Source organism: Salvelinus alpinus, chromosome 3 (assembly GCF_045679555.1).
Source record: "Salvelinus alpinus chromosome 3, SLU_Salpinus.1, whole genome shotgun sequence".
Lineage (NCBI taxonomy): Eukaryota > Metazoa > Chordata > Actinopteri > Salmoniformes > Salmonidae > Salvelinus > Salvelinus alpinus.
In genome coordinates this window covers 73,950,245-73,973,311 of record NC_092088.1, presented here as the reverse complement: position 1 = coordinate 73,973,311, position 23,067 = coordinate 73,950,245, and the positions used below count along the sequence as shown (strand labels likewise).

At 41.9% G+C, this 23,067-nt stretch overlaps 2 protein-coding genes and 1 non-coding gene across 11 annotated transcripts in view; 1 reads left to right on the top strand and 2 right to left on the bottom strand.

The window, feature by feature from the left end:
• Positions 1-13,917, bottom strand: part of LOC139571274 (myocardin-related transcription factor A-like) — a 91,456-nt gene extending 77,539 nt beyond the window's left edge. For 2 of the 9 annotated variants that reach the window (XR_011674264.1, XM_071393988.1), the window contains exons 1-2: positions 13,549-13,917; positions 13,056-13,123 (exon numbers count right to left, since the gene is read on the bottom strand). The gene's annotated coding sequence lies outside the window, so the exon portion shown is untranslated. Of the gene's footprint in view, positions 1-13,055; positions 13,124-13,548 lie in introns of those variants that run through there. The other 7 variants (XR_011674265.1, XM_071393984.1, XM_071393983.1 and 4 more) reach the window with 5 other exon arrangements.
• Positions 13,918-14,120: 203 nt separating this feature from the next.
• tha1 (threonine aldolase 1) lies at positions 14,121-17,013 on the top strand. The gene is made up of 7 exons (XM_071393993.1): positions 14,121-14,634; positions 14,959-15,042; positions 15,273-15,361; positions 15,454-15,639; positions 15,820-15,957; positions 16,113-16,305; positions 16,430-17,013. The coding sequence occupies exons 1-7, from the start codon at positions 14,343-14,345 to the stop codon at positions 16,735-16,737; spliced, it is 1,290 nt and encodes a 429-aa protein (XP_071250094.1). The 5' UTR covers positions 14,121-14,342; the 3' UTR covers positions 16,738-17,013.
• A 239-nt stretch (positions 17,014-17,252) lies between these two features.
• trnal-uag (transfer RNA leucine (anticodon UAG)) lies at positions 17,253-17,334 on the bottom strand. The gene has a single exon. It is a non-coding gene; the product is annotated as a tRNA-Leu (tRNA).
• Positions 17,335-23,067: the final 5,733 nt, after the last annotated feature.

Here is a 23,067-nt window from a genome sequence, read left to right as displayed (position 1 = left end):
TCTAAAACCGTTTGAATTATTTCTCTGAGTGAAACAGAACTCATTCTGCAGCACACTTCCTGTCAGGAACTGAAAAATCTCAAATCGAGGTCTCTGTTCCAGGGTCAGTTTATAAATTATCATGTATTCTATGGGGCGACATGCACTGCATGCGCCTTCCCCTAGATGTCAGCAAGCAGTGAGAATTGGAATGGTGTTGCTAGGCAGTTCTGAGGCCATATAAATACTCATGGAACCTGGGGTGCCCTCTTTTCGACATTCGTCATGGCGCAAAGGAGGACCTCACGATGGCATTCTGAAAGCTCTCGTTATAGGCCTTAGATATATCCGGCTCTGATTTTATTCGATATAGGTGTTAAAGACATCATAATGTCGTTATTTTAAACCGAGTTATATCAGTTTATGTCAGTATATTGCGATTTTCGGTATTTCATTTGTGCTGCGTTATAGTGAGTTGGACACGTCTTCGCCACATGGCTAATGTTTGCTGCTAATTCCTAAGTTGAAGATGGCAATCTACAACCGAGCAACGATGATTCTGGACAAAGGACGACTTGCCCAAGATTCTGATGGAAGCTCATCAAAAAAGTAAGAACTATTTATGATGTTAATTCGTAATTTGTCAAAAAAGTGAAATTATTATTCCGCCATTATTTTCGGTGCGGTCTCGCTTTACCGCACGCTGTATGTCGTAGTAACGTTAATTTAAAAAAATCTAACTCAGCGGTTGCATTAAGAACTAATGTATCTTTCATTTGCTGTCCAACCTGTATTTGTTTGTCAAGTTTATGATTAGTTATTGATTAGATTAGGTGCCTCTCCCAAGATGTCTCCCGACATTTTGTTTGCATTTTGGCCACTATTCTCATTGTATAACCACGATTTGTGCCGCTAAATATGCACATTTTCGAACAAACAATATATGTATTGTATAATATGATGTTATAGGACTGTCATCTGATGAAGTTTTGAGAAGGTTAGTGAAAAAATTAATATCTTTTGCTGGTTTATTCGCAATCGCTAACGTGCATGAATCAATGCTGCGGTGTGGTTGGCTATTGTAGTAAGCTAATACAATGCTATATTGTGTTTTCGCTGTAAAACACTTAAAGAATCTGAAATATTGGCTGGATTCACAAGATGTTCGTCTTTCATTTGCTGTACGCTGTGTATTTTTCATAAATGTTTTATGATGGGTATTTAGGTAATTCACGTTGGTCTCTGTAGTTATTCTAGCCGCTTTGGTGAGATTTTGTGATGGTGGCTGCAATGTCAAACTATGATTTATACCTGAAATATGCACATTTTCCAAACAAAACATATGCTATACAATAAATATGTTATCAGACTGTCATCTGATGAAGTTGTTTCTTGGTTAGTGACTATTTATATCTTTATTTGGTCGAAGTTGTGATAGCTACCTATGCAGTAAGAAAATGGTGGAGAAAAAAAAGTTGAGTCTTTTGCTATCGTGGTTAGCTAATAGAAATACATAGTGTCTTCCCTGTAAAACATTTTAAAAATCAGAAATGATGGCTGGATTCACAAGATGTGTATCTTTCATCTGGTGTCTTGGACTTGTGATTTCATGATATTTAGATGCTAGTATTTACTTGTGGCGCTATGCTAGGCTATGCTAGTCAGCTTTTTTACTGATGGGGGTGCTCCCGGATCCGGGATGAGTACCAAGTAGAAGTTAACAACATTCTTAAGATTGATTCAATACATCGTTTGACATGTTTCTACTGACTGTTACAGAACTTTTGGACATTTCGTCACGTTATAGTGGACGCGCTTTTTGACTTTGGAATTGTTTACCAAACGCGCTAACCAAAGTAGCTAATTGGACATAAATAACGGACATTATCGAACAAATCAAGCATTTATTATGGACCTGGGATTCCTAGGACTGCATTCTGATGAAGTTCATCAAAGGTAATGAAACATTTATCATGTATTTTCTGGTTTCTGTTGACCCCAACATGGCGGCTAATTTGGCTATTGTTCTGAGCGCCGTCTCAGATTATGGCATGGTTAGCTTTTTCCGTAAAGTTTTTTTGAAATCTGACACAGCAGTTGCATTAAGGAGAGGTATATCTATAATTCCATGTGTATAACTTGTATTATCATCTACATTTATGATGAGTATTTCTGTTGAAACGATGTGGCTATGCAAAATCACTTGATGTTTTTGGAACTAGTGAACGTAACGCGCCAATGTAAACAGATTTTTTAATATAAATATGAACTTTATCAAACAAAACATGCATTTATTGTGTAACATGAAGTCCTATGAGTGTCATCTGATGAAGATCATCAAAGTTTAGTGATTAATTTGATATCTATTTCTGCTTTTTGTGACTGCTATCCTTCGCTAGAAAAATGGCTGTGCTTATTGTGGTTTGGTGGTGACCTAACATAATCGTTTGTAGTGCTTTCGCTGAAAAGCATATTTGAAATCGGACACTTTGGTGGGATTAACAACAAGATCACCTTTAAAATGATATAAGACATATGTATGTTTGAGGAATTTTAATTATGAGATTTCTGTTGTTTGAATTTGGCGCCCTGCACTTTCACTGGCTGTTGTCATATCGATCCCGTTACCGGGATTGCAGCCATAAGACGTTTTTAAGCTCGTCTCTCAATAAAAATAAAAAAAACGTGTAAATACTTTGCCCCTTGATAACCAGCGCACTTCTGTATGTTGTAAAAGCGTTACATGGTCGCTGCCCATATCATTGTATAGTACAGAAAATACACGAGAGTTCAGGGGCCTTGCTTTAACCTCTACCCCTTCTCTCTCCCGGATCCAGGATCCTCCTCATCAAAAAAGCTGACTAGCATAGCCTAGCCTAACGCGACAGGGATATCATATAATATAATTTTCATGAAATCACAAGTCCAATAGAGCAAATGAAAGATAAATATCTTGTGAATCCAGCCATCATTTCCAATTTTTTTTATGTTTTACAGCGAAAACACAATATGTATTTCTATTAGCTAACCACAATAGCAAAAGACTCAACCGCATATTTTCACCATTTTTCTACCGCATAGGTAGCTATCACAAAACCGACCAAATAGAGATATAATTAGTCACTAACCAAGAAACAACTTCATCAGATGACAGTCTTATAACATGTTATACAATAAATGTATGTTTTGTTTGAAAATGTGCATATTTGAGGTATAAATCATAGTTTTACATTGCAGCTACCATCAAAAATATCACCAAAGCAGCTAGAACAATTACAGAGAGCAACGTGAAATACCTAAATACTCATCATAAAACATTTATGAAAAATACATGGTGTACAGCAAATGAAAGATAAACATCTTGTGAATCCAGCCAATATTTCAGATTTTTTAAGTGTTTTACAGCGAAAACACAATATAGCATTATATTAGCTTACCACAATAGCCAAACACACAAATGCATTTATTAGCAGCAAAAGGTAGCGATCGCAAAAACCAGCAAAAGATATACAATTAATCACTAACCTTGACCAACTTCATCAGATGACAGTCTTATAACATCAGGTTATACAATACACTTATGTTCTGTTCAAAAATGTGCATATTTAGAGCTGCAAACCGTGGTTATACATTGTGAATATGTAGCATCGATTCACCAGAATGTCCGGAGCTAGTTTGGACACTCACCTAATCTGACCAAAGAACTCATCATAAACTTTACTAAAAAATACATGTTGGACAGCAAATGAAAGATACACTGGTTCTTAATGCAACCGCCGTGTTAGATTTTTACAAATAACTTTACCATAACAAACAGCTTACGTTATAGCGAGACAGCGCCCGCCAAAACGGCAGAGAATAGGACTCAACATTTTCCACAGAAATACGAAATAACATCATAAATTGTTCTTACTTTTGCTGAGCTTCCATCAGAATCTTGTACAAGGAGTCCTTGGTCAAGAATAAATCGTTGTTTGGTTTTAGAATGTCCTTCTCTCCTGTCGAATTCGCTCCACAAGGCTAGCCAATGTTGATGACGTTCCCAATTTCTCTCGACGCAGAGAACAGAAAACTCCAAAAGTCCCATTAACCTGTTTGGGCTGCAGGGGCAGTATTGAGTAGCTCTGATAAAAGGTGCCCATTTCAAACGGCCTCGTACTCAATTCTTGCCCTAGAACAGAGCATCGTTTTCAGACTTTCCACTTCCTGGTCAGGAAGTTTGCTGCCAAATGAGTTCTGTTTTACTCACAGATATAATTCAAACGGTTTTAGAAACTAGAGAGTGTTTTCTATCCAATAGTAATAATAATATGCATATTGTACGATCTAGAATAGAGTACGAGGCAGTTTAATTTGGGCACAATTTTTCCCAAAGTGGAAACAGCGCCCCCTGACAAGAGTTAAGTTAACAAAGTTAACCATTTTCACTGTACTGTCCAAAACGTCTTTCAAGCTGTCAGGCATTCCCTTGGCAGCAAAAGCCTCTCGGTGGATGCTGCAGTGTACCCAAGTGGTGTCGGGAGCAACTGCTTGCATGCGCTGTCATGGCTTTTGCGTCATCAGTACAGATACCAACACATCTTAACCACAAGTTCATTTGATGTCGCAAAGCTGTCCAGTACTTTAAAAATATCCTCTCCTGTTGTCCTGGTTTCCAGTGGTTTGCAGAAGAGGATGTCTTCATTAATTGACCCCCCATAAACATAACAGACAGGTGCTAGGCCCGCCACGTCTGTTGACTCATCCAGCTGTAACGCATAGAATTCACTGGCATGTATGCAAAGCAGTAATTGTTTCAAAACATCTCCTGCCATGTCACTGATGCGTTGTGAAACAGTGTGTTTGATGAAGAAATTGTCTGTATAGTTTTTTGGGCATTTTTCCCCAGCATTGTCCCAGCCATATCTGCGGCAGCAGGAAGAATTAAGTCCTGCACATTAGTATGGGGCTTGCCTATCCTAGCCACTCGGTAGCTCACCATGTAAGACGCTTCTAGCCCATTCTTATTAATGGTATCCGTTGCTTATATACATGTCTTACTACTCGAAAGTCGTCTTAATTCTCGCTAAAAAATATCCCGTGGCTTATTTTTCAAATTGGCATGTTTTGTTTCTAAATGTCTGCGCAAGAGTGAAGGTTTCATCGAGTTGTGAGATAGTGTGTTTATATGTGTTAAAGTACTATGGTTGAGGAAAGGCACTACTCCCAATGTAAGTGAACCACAAATCAATGTAGTTCTCATCATATTTGCGCCTCTTCGATGGTCCAACGTCCATGTCTGTTGTTCGGCGCTTTCCCGGGTAAGTGGGCAGGAGCTCTTCGGCTGCATCAGATTCACAACTGTCAGTGTCCATACTAGCTGGGCTAACAACAAATGTAGAAATACTGATGCTAGCATTGGATGTGCTCGTGGAAGCAGAACAACTTGTGTCGTCGACAGGTGCAGGTGTAGTACTGCTGGTAGAAACAGTACTACCAGTAGAGCTGGTATGTGTCTCTACGGACGCGGGCCTTACTGTTTTAAAACATTTAGTGATTTTCGAGCAAACGGAAAGAGCAGCAGCTACGTTTGGCTACATACGGACCATTAGTGGAATTCCCGCGAGAGAGTAACGGTTAATGTGATCGGATGTTAATTATTAGACTAGGCTACCTGTATTTGACATTGTGTTGTTATTTCGCGCAACACTGGATGGTTTTATTTTGGCAGTGAAACGAAGCTACTCAGGCAAGAAAAAAACCTTACCCAAATGTATAGCCCCGAACGAAAATATTAATGGACTGTTAGAAAATGTCAAGGTGAATCACATTTTTATTTGGCGTATCCCCGACGGCATTGCACGTAGTTTGGGAATACCTGCCCTTTAGGGTCGTTGGACCTCAAAAAGCACAAGAGAGGATGTACACCCCCCATCTCAGCTTTTGACAAAATAGTTGTAGTTAGAAACAGATAAGATTATGTATTTAATATATTATATAATCCTATAGTACAGAACATCTGATTTGGACTATAATTCTTCCTAACAATAAGACACAAGGAATCCATATATATATATATATATATATATATATATATATATATATATATTTGTCATGAGCTTTTGCTCACGACAAAAGACAAAATGATAACACTGCAGGGTCGATTCTGTTTGTTTTCATGAGTGTGTTTTCTACCCATGGACTGCAGCAAAGGAATGCTACTAGAACAAAGCAGGCCTGGCATGTCAATGAGGTTGTGTTGTCTGAGGATCTCTCCCTCCCTCCCTCATTCTCACACACTTACTCACTCATGTTCACTCTCTCCATCTCTGTGTTAACCTCAGGTTATTGCTGATATGTTTTTTTTTGGGGGGGGGGGGGGGGGGTTGTCTTGCTCTACCAAGGCTCAACCTACTATCTGTCTCAGTCTCCCTCAATGCCCCTCTCCCCATGTCTGTCTGGGTGGGGCAGCATACAGCACTCTCTGGAGAGATTGAGCCGACAGACATTGCAGCTCTACTTCTAGCTCCTTAGCAACCTTGCAGTATTTCGTTTTTTTGTGTGTTATTTCTTACATCATTAGTCCAGAACACTTTACATACTGTTTTACTCATTTCATATGTACAGTTCAAATCAGAAGTTTACATACACTTAGGTTGGAGTCAATAAAACTTGTTTTTCAACCACTTCACAAATTTCTTGTTAACAAACTATAGTTTTGGGAAGTCGGTTAGGACATCTACTTTGTGCATGACACAAGAAATTTTTCAAACAATTGTTTACAGATTATTTCACTGTATCACAATTCCAGTGTGTCAGAAGTTTACATACAATAAGTTGGCTGTGCCTTTAAACAGCTTAGACAATTCCAGAAAAGGATGTCATGGCTTTAAAAGCTTCTGATAGGCTAATTGACATCATTTGTGGGGCGGCAGGGGCGGCAGGGTAGCCTAGTGGTTAGAGCGTTGGGCTAGTAACCGAAAGGTTGCAAGTTCAAATCCCCGAGCTGACAAGGTACAAATCTGTCGTTCTGCCCCTGAACAAGGCAGTTAACCCACTGTTCCTAGGCCGTCATTGAAAATAAGAGTTTGTTCTTAACTGACTTGCCTAGTTAAATAAAGTTTAAAAATGTAAGTCGCTCTGGATAAGAGCGTCTGCTAAATGTAAATGTTAAAATGTTAAATGTTAATGTTAAATTTGAGTCAATTGGAGGTGTACCTGTGGATGTATTTCAAGGCCTAACTTCAAACTCAGTGCCTCTTTGCTTGACATCATGGGAAAATATAAAGAAATCAGCCAAGACCCCAGAAAAAGAATTGTAGACCACAAGTCTGGTTCATCCTTGGGAGCAATTTCCAAATGCCTGAAAGTACCACGTTCATCTGTACAAACAATAGTACGCAAGTATAAACACCATGGGACTATGCAGCCGTCATACCTCTTAGGAAGGAGACGCGTTCCGTCTCCTAGAGATTAACGTACTTTGGTGCATAGTGCAAATCAATCCCAGAACAACAGCAAAGTACCTAGTGAAGATGCTGGAGGAAACAGGTACAAAAGTATCTATATCCACAGTAAAACAAGTCCTATATAAACATAACCTGAAAGGCCACGCAGCAAGGAAGAAGTCACTGCTCCAAAACCTGCCATAAAAAAGCCAGACTACGGTTTGTAACTACACATGGGGACAAAGATTGTACTTTTTGGAGAAATGTCCTCTGGTCTGATGAAACAAAAATAGAACTGTTTGGCCATAATGACCATCGTTATGTTTGGAGGAAAAAAGGGGAGGCTTGCAAGCCGAAGAACACCATCCCAACCGTGAAGCACGGGGGTGGCAGCATCATGTTGCGCGGGTGCTCTGCTGCAGTAGGGACTGGTGCACTTCACAAAATAGATGGCATCATGAAGAGGGAATATCATGTGGATATCTTTAAGCAACATCTCAAGACATCAGTCAGGAAGTTAAAGCTTGGTCTCAAATGGGTCTTCCAAATGGACAATGACCCCAAGAATACTTCCAAAGTTGTGGCAAAATGGCTTAAGGACAACAAAGTCAAGGTATTGGAGTGGCCATCACAAAGCCCTGACCTCAATCCTATAGACATTTGTGGGCAGAACTGAAAAAAATGTGTGCGAGCAAGGAGACCTACAAACCTGACTCAGTTACAACAGCTCTGTCTGGAGGAATGGGCCAAAATTCACCCAACTTATTGTGAGAAGCTTGTGGAAGGCTACCTGAAACGTTTGACCCAAGTTAAACAATTTAAAGGCAATGCTACCAAATACTGAGTGTATGTAAACTTCTGACCCACTGGGAATGTGATGAAAGAAATAAAAGCTGAAATAAATCACTCTCTACTATTATTCTGACATTTCACATTCTCAATATCAAGTGGTGATCCTAACTGACCTAAGACTGGGAATTTTTACTAGGATTAAATGTCAGGAATTGTGAAAAGCTGAGTTTAAATGTCTTTGGCTAAGCTGTATGTAAACTTCCGACTTCAACCGTATACATTCGTGGCCAAAGGTTGAGAATGACAAAATATTCATTTTCACAAAGTTTGCTACCTCAGTGTCTTTAGATATTTTTGTCAGATGTTACTATGTAATACAGAAGTATAATTACAAGCATTTCATATGTGTCAAAGGCTTTTATTGACAATTACATGAAGTTGATGCAAAGAGTCAATATTTGCAGTGTTGACCCTTCTTTTTCAAGACCTCTGCAATCCGCCCTGGCATGCTGTCAATTAACTTCTGGGCCACATCCTGCCTGATGGCAGCCCATTCTTACACAATCAATGCTTTGAGTTGGTCAGAATTTGTGGGTTTTTGTTTGTCCACCCGCTTCTTGAGGATTGACCACAAGTTCTCAATGGGATTAAGGTCTGGGGAGTTTCCTGGCCATGGACCCTAAATATCGATGTTTTGTTCCCCGAGCCACTTAGTTATCACTTTTGCCTTATGGCAAGGTGCTCCATCATGCTGGAAAAGGCATTGTTTGTCACCAAACTGTTCCTGGATGGTTGGGAGAAGTTGCTCTCGGAGGATGTGTTGGTACCATTCTTTATTCATGGCTGTGTTCTTAGGCAAAATTGTGAGTGAGCCCACTCCCTTGGCTGAGAAGCAACCCCACACATGAATGGTCTCAGGATGCTTTACTGTTGGCATGACATAGGACTGATGGTAGCGCTCACCTTGTCTTCTCAGGACAAGCTTTTTCCGGATGCCCCAAACAATCGGAAAGGGGATTCATCAGAGAAAATGACTTTACCCCAGTCCTCAGCAGTCCAATCCCTGTACCTTTTGCAGAATATCAGTCTGTCCCAGATGCACTCACACCTGCCTGCTGCCATTCCTGAGCAAGCTCTGTACTGGTGGTGCCCCGACCCCGCAGCTGAATCAACTTTAGGAGACGGTCCTGGCGCTTGCTGGACTTTTTTGGGCGCCCTGAAACTTTCTTCACAACAATTGAACCGCTCTCCTTGAAGTTCTTGATGATCCGATAAATGGTTGATTTAGGTGCCTTGCCTGTGAAGCCCTTTTTGTGCAAAGCAATGATGACTGCACGTGTTTCCTTGCAGGTAACCATGGTTGACAGAGAAAGAACAATGATTCTAAGCACCACCCTCCTTTTGAAGCTTCCGGTCTGTTATTCGAACTCAATCAGCATGACAGAGTGATCTCCAGCCTTGTCCTCGTCAACACTCACACCTGTGTTAACGAGAGAATCACTGACATGATGTGAGCTGGTCCTTTTGTGGCAGGGCTGAAATGCATTGGAAATTTTGGGGGGGGGATTCAGTTCATTTGCATGGCAAAGAGGGACTTTGCAATTAATTGCAATTCATCTGATCACTCTTCATAACATTCTGGAGTATATGCAAATTGCCATCATACAAACCGAGGCTGCAGACTTTGTGAAAATTAATATTTGTGTCATTCTCAAAACTTTTTGCCACGACTGTATACTGTATTTTAGTCAATGGCACTCCGACATTGCTCGTCCTAATATTTAGATATTTCTTAATAACATTATTTTACTTTTAGATGTGTGAATTGTTATACACTACTGCACTGTTTGAACTGGGAATCAATCAAATGTATTTATAAAGCTCTTTTTACATCAGCCGATGTTACAAAATGCTATATAGAAACCCAGCCTAAAACCCCAAACAGCAAGCAATGCAGATGTAGAAGCACGCATTTCGCTACACCCGCAATAGCATTTGCTAAAAATGTGTATGTGACCAATACAATTTGATTTGGAGCAGTTTCCTGGCACTGGCTCAGGAAAAAAAAACACAAAACTCATATGGCCAGAGAGGATTTCTGTCTTCTGAGTGTTCCAGCAGCCTGAGGAAGTCGTCTCCAGTCAGACGACACACCCCAACCGAAAAACCTCTTCTGGTCAATCTCAACAGGGTTTCCACGGTGAAACGGTGAAACACTCTGTTTCATCCTTCAGACCTCACATCATGAGGCATTTCCACCCAATTTACCACAACAAAACGTAATTGACCTTTATTATGGTTTATTACAGCACATTGAGTCTGATCGAATCATCCAATGTCCTATTGCATAACTGTAGACCCCCCACCAATGACCTCATCTCATCAGCGACCACCTCACCCCGTGGTTCCCTCACTGATCTAATTGAGGCTATCATGAACGAGATCTTGGACTAGCAGAAACAGCTTCAAATAAATCTGTGAAACAGGTCAACTTAGAGAGAATTACATTTAACCCTTTAGTGATATGTGGGAGAGAAAGACAGTCCATTGAAAGACTCATATTGTAGGCCATGTTTTCGAAGCATGGGGTGATGTCACAATGCAGTAGTAAAAAAGGCAAAAGGCCTCCTGCGGTCACGGGCGCTGGGATTAACAATAAAAATATAGTACAAAACCCATCACGACAAGAGAGACACACCACAACACTACATAAAGAGAGACCTAAAACAACAACATCGCATGGCAGCAACAGGACAACACAGCATGGTATCAACACCACATGACAACAACATGGCAGCAGTACAACATGGTACAAACATTATTGGGCACAGACAACAGCACAAAGGCAAGAAGGTAGAGACAACAATACATCACGCAAAGCAGCCACAACTGTCATTAAGAGTGTCCATGATTGAGTCATTGAATGAAGAGATGGAGATAAAACTGTCCAGTTTGAGTGGTTTTTGCAGCTTGTTCCAGTCGCTAGCTGCAGCGAACTGGAAGTATTTTTAACTATATTATTTTTTGCCGATATATCGTATAGTTTTGACAATATCATCTTTGCGCTAGTTGGCTGTACCTGCACTGAAACTCCAGTATTTTTCCTTCATAGCTTGTTCTGCATCAAAAAATTTAATAGGGAGCCACAATTTTTTCAGCACTTTTATTTCCATGACTGATCAAAACTTGTTTTCTCATGGCTCTCTCGTCCCTCTGCAGTAGACATATGGTGAGCGATATGTTTGGACCATAGAACTGCAATAGAATCACAGTATTGAATCTCAATGCATATAGAAAAGTGAGAATTGCAATACATATCACAGCAGCACCTAAGTATCATGATAATATTGTTTCGTGAGGTCCCTGGCAATTCCCAGCCCTATGCAGAAGTAGAACCAGTGGAGGAAAAAGTACCCAATTGTCATACTTGAGTAAAAGTATAGATACCTTAATAGAAAGTCATTCAAGTAAATTAGTCACCCAGTAAAATACTACTTGAGTAAAAGTCAAAAAATATTTGGCTTTAAATATACTTAAGTATCAAAAGTAGAAGTAAATGTATAAATAAATAAAAAATCCCTTATATTAAGCAAAGCAGACCGTACATTTTAAAAATATGAAAATGGTGCTAATAGCCAGGGGAACACTCCAACATTATTTACAAAATATGCATTTGTGTTTATTGAGTCCGCCAGACCATAGGCAGTAGGGATGACCATGTATTTTCTTGATAAGTGCGTGAATTTCACAATTTTCCTGTCCTGCTAAGCATTCAAAATGTAACAAGTACTTTTGGGTGTCAGGGATAATGTATGGAGAAAAAAGTACTATATTTTCTATAGGAATGTAGTGAAGTAAAAGTAGTGCAAAATATAAATAGTAAAGTTAAGTGCAGATACCCAAAAATATACTTAAGTAGTACTTTAAAGTATTTTTACTTAAGTAATTTACACCACTGAGTAGAACTCAAATAGGCTAAGATGGTGTGTCACAAAGAAATACTTCACAATGTAAACTAAGAACTAAACATTTGGTGGATGATGTCATTATGCAGCAAAACACAATAAATGTCACAATGCAATGCATCACAATGCAAGTCAAGAACTCAACATTCTTGAGTGTGGATGAGGTCATAGTGCAGCAGTAGAACTTGAATAATGTTGCAATGCAAGATATGGTAGAGTCACAATAGAACACATCACAATCAATTCAATAGGTGGCGTAATGTCACAATAACAATGTATTATCAGAACATAGTCAAGTTTTGGAGGTGAACGCGATGTCACCATGTAGTTTATCACAATCCTTGAGCACACAAGTTCTCACAGCAACAAAGATATCTTATATAACACCCAAACATCAATATCAGGTTTTCGTATATTATACATTATCACAAAAAGATAAATGATCTGGATCGCTGATGGTTGTTTTGGCATTGCCAGCACCTCTCCTGTATGAGGGTTATTGTTGAAACATGTAGTCCATTGTGCTAACATAATGGCATTGGGAAGGGACAGTTCTCTGGCATTCCTCCAACTGCACGCCTACAATACTATGTGCAGATCTGTGCTCATCACGTTCACAAGTAACACAGCAGGCATGCCTCCCACCTGGCTGGAATGTGGGTTTTGCATCTTAGAAGTGCAAAACAGCTACTAATGAATAGGAACACTGACTATTAGCAACCTTCATCTGTCACCAGCTTGTCTCAGGAGAAATGCACAGTGATGATGTATTATAGCTATATCTATAAGTTACATTCATCAATGGAAGGTAAATAGAAATCTAGCTAAGCTCTGTTCTGACAACAGGAAATTAGTGATGGGACTGGATGTTAAACAGGAAATGTGAGCTTACCTGTTCCTCTAAATACTTGAAAACAAATGGGAGGGTTTTTCCATTTCAGCACACAGTTGGGATGAGTGCTGAAGGAGAGGAAGGGAAAGAGAGTGTCTTTAGTCCAAGCACATTGCTACAGTTAGGCCTACTCTTCATCAATAATTTGTTCCATCCCCATCTTGATGCAGATCATCATTCATGACATGAATACAAACTATTATTACACGGACCTGGTCAGCTATCTATGTATGTGTGTATGTAGATGTATGGTGCAACATGATGGCCTGATAACTTAGTTAAAACGTCGGTATCAAGGGCAATGTGTATGATTAGATAACAAATCCACAGTTAACTATTGCGCTAACCACTGATGTCACGACAGCTGTCATCGGCTCATGTGGCAGCTAGCTAGCAAATAACGTAGCTAATGTTACACAATACCCTTAGACAACAATACAATAGCTAACGTTAGCTATCCAGCAAACTAGCTAGTTACGCAGTGGGAGCTTACCTGAATGGTCCAACGCAGAACTATTGAATAACGAAATCCAATACTTCCACAGCAGCAAACAGAAAATGGTTTTATGCGAATATATCGACAGTAAAGATAGCTAGACAAGTCCACCTCCCCCGCTCCAGACAGTTAGCTACAATAAATAGTTAGCTTAGCATCTGATGCTAGCAGCTACCTGTCAGTCTAGTCACGCGGTGGAGCCTGTAGCTTTCAACCAAATTGCAAGGTATCTTTCTCTGTGTCGTGACTTTATTATTTAAATTAATACGTGTTCTCGTTAGCTACTTATCATTTTAGTTATTAATGTTGTTAACGAGGTTAAACGGCTTTGGCTTTAGTGGTGCACCACTTCGACTCACAAAGGAAACTTTGACCGGAAAACCCTCCTCTCAGCTAGAAATGCACATCCGTAATTCCTTATAGTAAGCAACAACTTGAAGTACCACACGACTGGATGAGATGTTAACTGCTTGGGGAATAATATAGATTAATGTATGGCATACATGTATTTGCTTTGTGGCATTGTTTTTGCATGAAGAGAAGTTGAATTCATAGACATTAAACTCAGGGTTAGATCATGGCAATGAACTCTTTCTGTGTTGTGGGCTGGTGGAATAAAATACATGTTCTGTGGCGCTACCTTCTGGTACATTTCTGATCTTTTTCCATTACTCTGGCCTGACAGCGAAAGGCAGTTCTAATCAATGATTGTCGAATACAACGATCCAAAGTTCACAGCTAAAAATGGATGAGTGAACTGGTTTTCTGCGGTGCTCAAAACGACAGCAAACATGTTTTTAAAAACGTTAACGATTCCGGCCCGTGCATTGTTGCAGTGTGTAAACCGGGGTGTCATCTCACCAAAACATCGCCATGTGTGCCCCGTGGGGCTTGGACGAGGACCCTCTCGACTCTACTACGAGACCGCTCAACCAGTGGACCCTTCCCTGTCCGGGGCATCCTCTGCCCGGACAGTGGACCTCCGTAGCGACACCGTGACCAAGCCTGGAGCGGCCATGCGTCAGGCCATGGCAGAGGCCGAGGTTGGGGACGATGTATTCGGGGAGGATCCAACAGTAAATGGTCAGAGAAATTAGATGATGTATGAGTTTTGGCAAGCATATGGAGTTGCTTAACTGATTTGTAAGAAGGTGCTCATCATTATGACCTGATTATTTTATACTGATCTTTCACCGATCAAAGTTCTGGCCGATCAATAAAAATATGTAAAACAGTGTAATAAGCATTTTGTAGTGAAGTGCATGGGGTGCACACACTGCATAATTCATTCGTGTGGTACTGTGATCTGGTTGCACTGACTTGGACCTGTTTGTATCATTTTATGATGCATCCTTTCCATTTTTATGAACCTGATTTAATTTGGCAAATTTGGGTGGGCATGTACAGAGCTCCAGAAGATGGCTGCAGAGGTGTTTGGGATGGAGGCAGCTCTCTATGTCCCATCTGGAACCATGGCAAACCTCATAGCAGGTGAGAGAAGTGTGTGTGTGTGTGTGTGTGTGTGTGTGTGTGTGTGTGTGTGTGTGTGTGTGTGTGTGTGTGTGTGTGTGTGTGTGTGTGTGTGTGTTCAGTTGTGTTGGTGAGAGGAGACTGGATCTGCAATGGGTTTACAGCTGATCTTTCTACATGGCTGTGCAGAAGGTGGATCAACATAGTAGTAATTGTGTAATATTTTTTGGGTGTGTTTATGTGTTGTCCAGTAATGGTGCACTGCAGGGAGAGAGGAGACGAGATGATTGTTGGAGATCTGTCACACCTCCACATCTACGAGCAGGGAGGGAGTGCTCAGGTACAGTGAACACACACAGATTACTCACACAGCCACTGGACACACAAACTTAAAGTGCACACTAAAACACGTGATTGTAATGTGTGTGTCAGCTGGCTGGTGTCCACTCCACCACGGTGACCAATCTACCTGACGGGACCTTTGACCTGGATCAGCTGGAGTCCAAGATTCGCCATGGTTACCCCGACGCCCACTACCCCCGCTCACGCCTGGTGTGTGTGGAGAACACACACAACATACAGGGAGGCCGCGTGCTGCCCCTACCCTTCCTGCAGAAGGTCTGTGTGTGTGTGTGTGTGTGTGTGTGTGTGTGTGTGTGTGTGTGTGTGTGTGTGTGTGTGTGTGTGTGTGTGTGTGTGTGTGTGTGTGTGTGTTGTGTATCCCTCAGGTGAGTGCTCGAGAGTCTTGCAGAAAGGTATGGTGTTGTAACTCTGCTTTGTTGTGTGTCTCTCCCTCAGGTAAAGGCGTTAGCAGACAGATATTGTCTGGCTGTACACATGGACGGAGCAAGAATGATGAATGCAGCCATTGCCCAGAAAGTCGCCCCATCTACAATCCTACAAAACACACACACCGTCAGCGTCTGCCTGTCCAAGGTCAGAACACATATACATACACACACACACACCATCAGCTGGAATTATGTATTTGTGAGATAGACACTGTGTGTTACCTGCTGTGTGTTACCTGCTATGTGTTACCTGCTGTGTGATCCTGCGTATGCTCCTGCGTATGATCCTGTGTGTTGCAGGGTCTGGGTGCTCCAGTGGGCACCATGCTGGCTGGCCCTCAGGACTTCATTTCCAGGGCGGTGCGTTGTCGTAAAGCCCTGGGCGGAGGGCTGCGCCAGGTGGGAATTCTGGCAGCCGCTGGCAAGCTGGCATTGGGGGACATGATCAACAGGCTGGAGGAAGACCACCGTCATGCCAGGACCTTCGCACAGGGTGGGCACACAAACACACAAATGTACACCTGCAAGACACACACGTGGACGTTTCTATTTCATCATATATTCTTGACCACTCTGTCACAACCTGTGTGTGTGTGTGTGTGTGTGTGTGTGTGTAGCTCTGTTGGAGTGCGACCCGCCTCTCTACGAGGTCGACATGGCTGCTGTGGAAACCAACATCCTGCGGTTTCGTCTGCGGGACGCCTCGTTGACCCCAACAGAGTTCTGTGCCCTGATGGCTAGGGTGGGGGAAGGCGAGCAGGCCGCTATGGGGCAGGGGGTACGGGTACTCATGTTCCCCCACATTGGAGGCTCGGTCAGGGCCGTCTGGCATCTGGGCATCTCACTGGAGGACACTCAGCTGGCCATCCAAAAGCTGCAGTTTGTGGCCAGGCAACACTCTCAGCAGAGGCTCAGGGCCCAATGAAGCCTCGCATAGATTTAACCCCAACATGACGAGCTGCTGGTTGGGCCCCTGATCATTGATCTCTCATTTAGAGGGATTCACTTGAAGCACTTTGCGAAGAGTTGATTTTCATTTGGATTATTTTATGAATAATATGTATATTAATCATAACAGCTTTTCATGAATTTAAATACAGGTACTATACTTTATTTTGGGAATATGTTTCTTATACAGACGTATTTGTTAGAGGTAAGTCTTTCTAACTAAGAAACTAATAAATTATGGGATTGTCAACAAGCAGCTGCCCTCGAGTGCTCTCATTGAAATGTAATGACTATGAAACGCCACAAGATGTCACTACAGGTCTTTGTCATGGCCGTTCTACCACGAAATGGGTGCGTCATGTACTACTATCACCAGTCTATGCAACAGTCCAGACACTTGTCACATATTTTGTAGTTTACCTGGATTACCAAAAGCATATAACATTGTTCGACCTGGTTGGTTGAGAAAGAAAAAACAACATTAAAATATTCTGGCAGCGGTGGGATTCGAACCCACGCCATCGAAATGACTGGAGCCTAAATCCAGCGCCTTAGACCACTCGGCCACGCTACCGTTATAAATGATTGTCAAACAAAAGGGTATTTTAATACAACATAGCTATTAACAGACCATGATCATTAGTCCAAACGCAAAACAATAAACAAGAGTTTCTATTGGAGACGACGTAGACATCGTCCGCTATCGGTGACAAATGCGTATGTGAGGACTCTGTTGAAATGGCACTCACACTCCTCCCTGTTGGAGGGAGTGATAATGAACAGAGTCCACTGCAGGGAGCTAGTGTGCACCGATACCTCGCTGGCGTTGGGGGGCAGTGTTCAGAGGCATGGCAGTGAGCGGACGCTGGAGCCCCCATGGAGTGGCAAGCCAATCAATGTGCTGGAGCTCAGGGCAGTTCGCGATGCACTTCCAACAGTTCCTGCCCTACTTGGAGGGGAAGCATGTCCTGGTCAGATCAGACAACACCATGGTAGTGGCGTATATCAATCACCAGGGGGTACTGAGATGACAGCACCTCCACAAAATGTCTCGGGAGCTCTCGCTGTGGGCTCGTCACTGCTGGCAGCGCACATCTTGAACCAGGCAGCGGACATGCTTTCGAGAAATGGCCCGCCGGAGGTGGACTGGAGTCTACACCCTCAGGTGGTGTTACAGCTGTGGGAACGGTTCAGGAGAGCGCAACCTGTTTGCATCTCAGGAGAACACTCATTGTCTTAGCTGGTTCTCGATGTCGAACCCTCCAGGCCCTTTGGGTTTGGAAGCCCTCGCTCACGATTGGCCGGCAACAACACAGTTCCCACCATTTCCCCTGATCACAGCTACGCTAGACAGGGTCAGTTTTAAGGGCCACTGGCTGCTCCTGATCGCCCAATAACTAGCCGAGACGACAATTGTTCAGCCTCCTGTTGTCCCTCCTCTCCGGGACCCCATAGCATGGGACCCCATTGGGCTTGTTCCCTTGAGAGGCTTAAATTGTCATGTCTAGGCATTCAGGACAACGTGGTGAACGTTGCAGAACGCCAGGGCATCCTCCACCAATGCATCATATCAAATGTGGTGGGGCATATCCTGTATTTGGTGTGTGGGTCATACTGTATTCTTTTGTTTGTTAAATATATACAGTACCAGTCAAGAGTTTGGACACACCTACTTATTCAAGGGTTTCTTTGTTTTTACTATTTTCTACATTGTAGAATAATAGTGAAGACATCAAAACTATGAAATAACATATATGGAATCATGTAGTAACCAAAAAACAAATCAAAATATATTTTAGATTCTTCAAGGTAGCCACCATTTGCCTTGATGATAGCTTTGCACACTCTTGGCATTCTCTCAACCAGGTTCATGAGGTAGCCACCTGGAATGTATTTCAATTAACAGATGTGCCTTGTTAAAAGTTAATTTGTGGAATTTCTTTCCTTCTTAATGCATTTGAGCCAATCAGTTGTGTTGTGACAAGGTAGGGGTGGTGTACAGAAGATAGCCCTATTTGGTAAAAGACCAAGTCCATATTATGGCAAGAACAGCTCAAATAAGCAAAGAGAAACGAACATTGACACATGAATGAACATTGACACTTCACGTCAATGAATTACCATTGAATTAATCAAAATATAATTTCAAAATGTACAAATAATCAAATTTGTTTGTAAATGTTAGACATATTAGTAGGTAGGCTTTATTACTAAAGCATAATTTTGGGTGAAAAAATAAGTCCATATCAGATGTGGCCAACCTTGCTCCACTCCCTGATCTACTGGGTGAGCAGACTTCTATTCCAGCCCAGCAATAATACACATTATTATCAACTCATTAGATTTGATAAGTTAAATCAGGTGTGTTAGTGCTGGGCTAGAACAGAAGCCTACACACACAGCATACTTCCAGGAGAAGGATTGGCCTGCTACAGTGTAATACATTTGTAGCCTACATTACATTGTGTGTGACTTTCAACTGTATTGTTGTATACAACATTTGCTAACATAAGTACACATACAAACCATGGCATAAAAGGATGTGCAAGCAGTCTCTTGGGACATTTACTGGGACCTCTTCATCGCCAGACAGGCTTTGACAGCTATCCATATCTGAGGACAGACATCAAAGAAACAGGCTTCATTTTATTACAATTAGACAGCCTGACTATTACCGCTCTGTCTGTCTTCTTAGTTTTCCTCTCTAGGGACTAAAACTGAGGAATATTTTCATGTCATCCCACAACCTGCCCTGTCCAACTAGTACATTTGGAGCATGAGTTTTTAATTTACAATGTTAAATAGGCCTACATCAATTAGGGCTGACGCCATAGGGACTGGTTGATTGTTTGGTCGATAGGCTGTTGGTCGAACTATGTTTTTTTAGTCAAGCAGTGGTAAATATATATAAACATATTGTATGGCACCTGTTTGATTCACGCCTGTGGAGGCCGCGGGGATTGCACATCAGTATCACCAGTAGTACATTTACCATTAATTACCATAATTTGTAATCTACAATTCTTGTTTGGTTATGGTCATTTCTGTTAATGCATTCAATATATTATTATTACAGTCTTACCGTTGTCATTGTAGGAGTGGACACGTTGTTTGCAGAGCACACAACCTAGGCTACACTTGTGAGAAAAGTTTTGGTTTATTTCATTCCATTTATAAGTTGTCAATTTATTAATTGTCTTTTGTTTGGAGCTCTTCTGTCAATCTTGAGTAAGGACAAGCACCTGATTACGCATAGAATTAGGCCTAGATTACCTGGCCTGTGCGCAAATGTAGGCTTTGAAATGTGCCTATTTGGGGATCTGATACTATTTCTTATTGTCTTAACTCACCATCACTATAGAGCTTCTCAAAGTAATGTTTTCTTTGCCTCAAACAGCAAGTAAACAAAGCCTGTTTTTACATCCATTGAGAATGACAATAGTTCCTCAATGTATCCTATTTAAAAAATCTTTCAAGTTCTCTCCCTTTCAATAATCAATCAGCAGGGCACACAGATCAATAGAAATGGTACGATAACTTGGCACTCCGAATGGAAAAGGTTGCCGACCGCTGGTGTAGCCTATTACCGGCAACTTCAGATGCATAATGGCAGAATCTGCTAAGGCCAGCAGCAGCGAGGAGCGGGAGGAGGAGGGTCGGGAACAGTATTTTTTTATTCGGGTTAGGCTATATTGATCTCTGGCTCCCTCTTTAGTAATTTGTGTCTTCATTTTTAAATCGCAGTGCTTAAAGCATCAGACGAGCTCAGTAGTCTACATATAGCTGATTTTATTCAATCATAGGATGAGTCTATATATGGAAAAATACGAAGAACAGACAACTCTTGGTCCACCAAGTTTTTTTTAGTCGGGGACAGCACTAAATTATGATATTTCACTTAGCTATAGTATGTAAAGTTGGCTTGCTAGCTAACAACCAGCTCATTAGCCTGCACACAGTGGCCTGCTGTAGCCAGCCAGCTAGCTAATAATATATATTTTTTAAACATTTTCACAATGTATTTACTTACTTACTAGAATAGGTTCACGCCTACTTCCAAGAAGCAAAGAGTTTTCAAGAGGAAGCACCACTTCTACTCTACATGCTCGCATACTCCCTTAAAGGGGAAAGGGCTTCACTTGAAAAACAAGAAAAACGGGATGAACATTTCCACATTTCTTTATGAATTGTTGAACTAGGTAGAGTAATAGTAATTAGAGTGCAGAGTGAATCGTTCTGTATACCTCAGTGATCGCAACTGCAGCTACCGGGACGCGCAAGGTTTGACTTCAAAATAGAATCCATTGTTCTATATTATTGTAGCAACAGCTGTGCTGGACTGTGGTTGACATGGATGATAGTTCTGATGGTATAGGTGGGGATGATGAAAGTCATGGACTTGGATGGTCTGTGGTGAAAAGGAAAAAGAATGGCCGTGCTATAAGCGCTGCTGACCGCCGTGGCATTTTTAAACATTTTTAGTTTCAATAGTTCCCTGGCCGTGTGACCTACAACCCTCAAACTACTTTCAGAATATCTGCTGACTAGCCTTATATATTGCACACCCTTTTGTTTGTCCATTTTAATCTCACATGATTTTACATACATTTTTCAAACTTTCAAATTTCAATAGCTCCTTGGTCATGTGACCTACTGACCTCAAACAAGGTTCAGAATGTACACTCAGTTGGCCTACACATTGCACACCTTTTAGTTTGTCCATTTTCATCTCAGGTGATTTCACATGAATTTTGTAAACTTTTGAATTTCAATTGCTCCTTGGTCATGTCACCTACTGACCTCAAACAAGGTTCAGAATGTACACTTATTGGGCCTACACATTGCATACCCTTTAGTTTGTCCTTTCCCCCACCTGCCCTTCGCCAGAGCGAGAGGCCACAGTTTACGGAGCAAAAAGGTTTGAGGTTGAAATGAAATGAAAGTGTCCGAGCGCTCCGCCGCCGCCGTAGCAACGGGAGGGGAGCCATTAAACTCCGCCGGCGCCGGGGCGCAGAGCGGTTAGCTAGGTACCCGGAGCCACACAAGGGTCCTGGGCGAGACCCAAGCGCTCGATGTTGGATACCAGAAGACCCGGTTCACCCCGATCCTCTTTGGACACGGCCAATGCACCTGCCCACATGTGCACCATGGGGCTGTGCCTAGCTGGGAAAGGGGGGGTGTAGCCGGTCCGAGCCAAAGCCACCCTCCCGGCCAAGAACCCCATGCAGAGGGAAGGGAGAGGCGGGGGCGTGAGCCCCCTGCCCTACCCAGCCCACAGCAGATTTTTGTTTTTGGAGCACAGCCCCGCGCCGGCGGCTGGCAACCCGTTAATGACCCTTCACCTACAGAAACCTTGTTACGACGTTTTACTTTTACAAATCCCCCAACCCTCGGTACATCTTTAAACGTTAATATACCACCCTGCATACCACTGCTGGCTTGCTTCTGAAGCTAAGCAGGGTTGGTCCTGGTCAGTCCCTGGATGGGAGACTAGATGCTGCTGGAAGTGGTGTTGGAGGGCCAGTAGGAGGCACTCTTTCCTCTGGTCTAAAAAAAATATCCCAATGCCCCAGGGCAGTGATTGGGAACACTGCCCTGTGTAGGGTGCTGTCTTTCGGATGGGACGTTAAACGGGTGTCCTGACTCTCTGAGGTCATTAAAGATCCCATGGCACTTATCGTAAGAGTAGGGGTGTTAACCCCGGTGTCCTGGCTAAATTCCCAATCTGGCCCTCAAACCATCACGGTCACCTAATAATCCCCAGTTTACAATTGGCTCTTTCATCCCCCTCCTCTCCCCTGTAACTATTCCCCAGGTCATTGCTGCAAATGAGAATGTGTTCTCAGTCAACTTACCTGGTAAAATAAAGGAAAAATAAATACAAAAATATCTCGAAAATTAAAAGTCCAATTGGGATGCACGCCAAGACGCGCATTTCCATGCAATCAAAACAGTTTTTGGATAAAATGTAATATAGGATGCAAAATCGAGTGAGACTAAAATGAACAAACAAAAGGTTGTGCTACATATAAGGCTACTCAGTGGATATTCTGACACCAGTTTGAGGGTTGTAGGTCACATGACCAAGGAGCTATTGAAATGGGAAAGTTTGAAAAATGTATGTAACATTTTTTAGATGAAAATGGACAAACAAAAGGGTATGCAATATGTAAGGCTAGTGACTGTATGTTCTGAAAGTAGTTTGAGGGTTGTAGGTCACATGACCAAGGAGCTATTGAAATTAGAAACACTGAAAAACATTGAATATTTATGTAAAAACGTGTGAGATGAAAATGGACAAACAAAA

Excerpts from the sequence above, each read along its gene's own strand:
- tha1 (XM_071393993.1), top strand. The coding sequence starts at position 14,343 with ATGTTTTTAAAAACGTTAACGATTCCGGCCCGTGCATTGTTGCAGTGT. Across the intron at positions 15,958-16,112 it reads TCAGCGTCTGCCTGTCCAAG|GGTCTGGGTGCTCCAGTGGG; the intron begins GTCAGAACACAT and ends TGTGTGTTGCAG. Across the intron at positions 16,306-16,429 it reads TGCCAGGACCTTCGCACAGG|CTCTGTTGGAGTGCGACCCG; the intron begins GTGGGCACACAA and ends GTGTGTGTGTAG.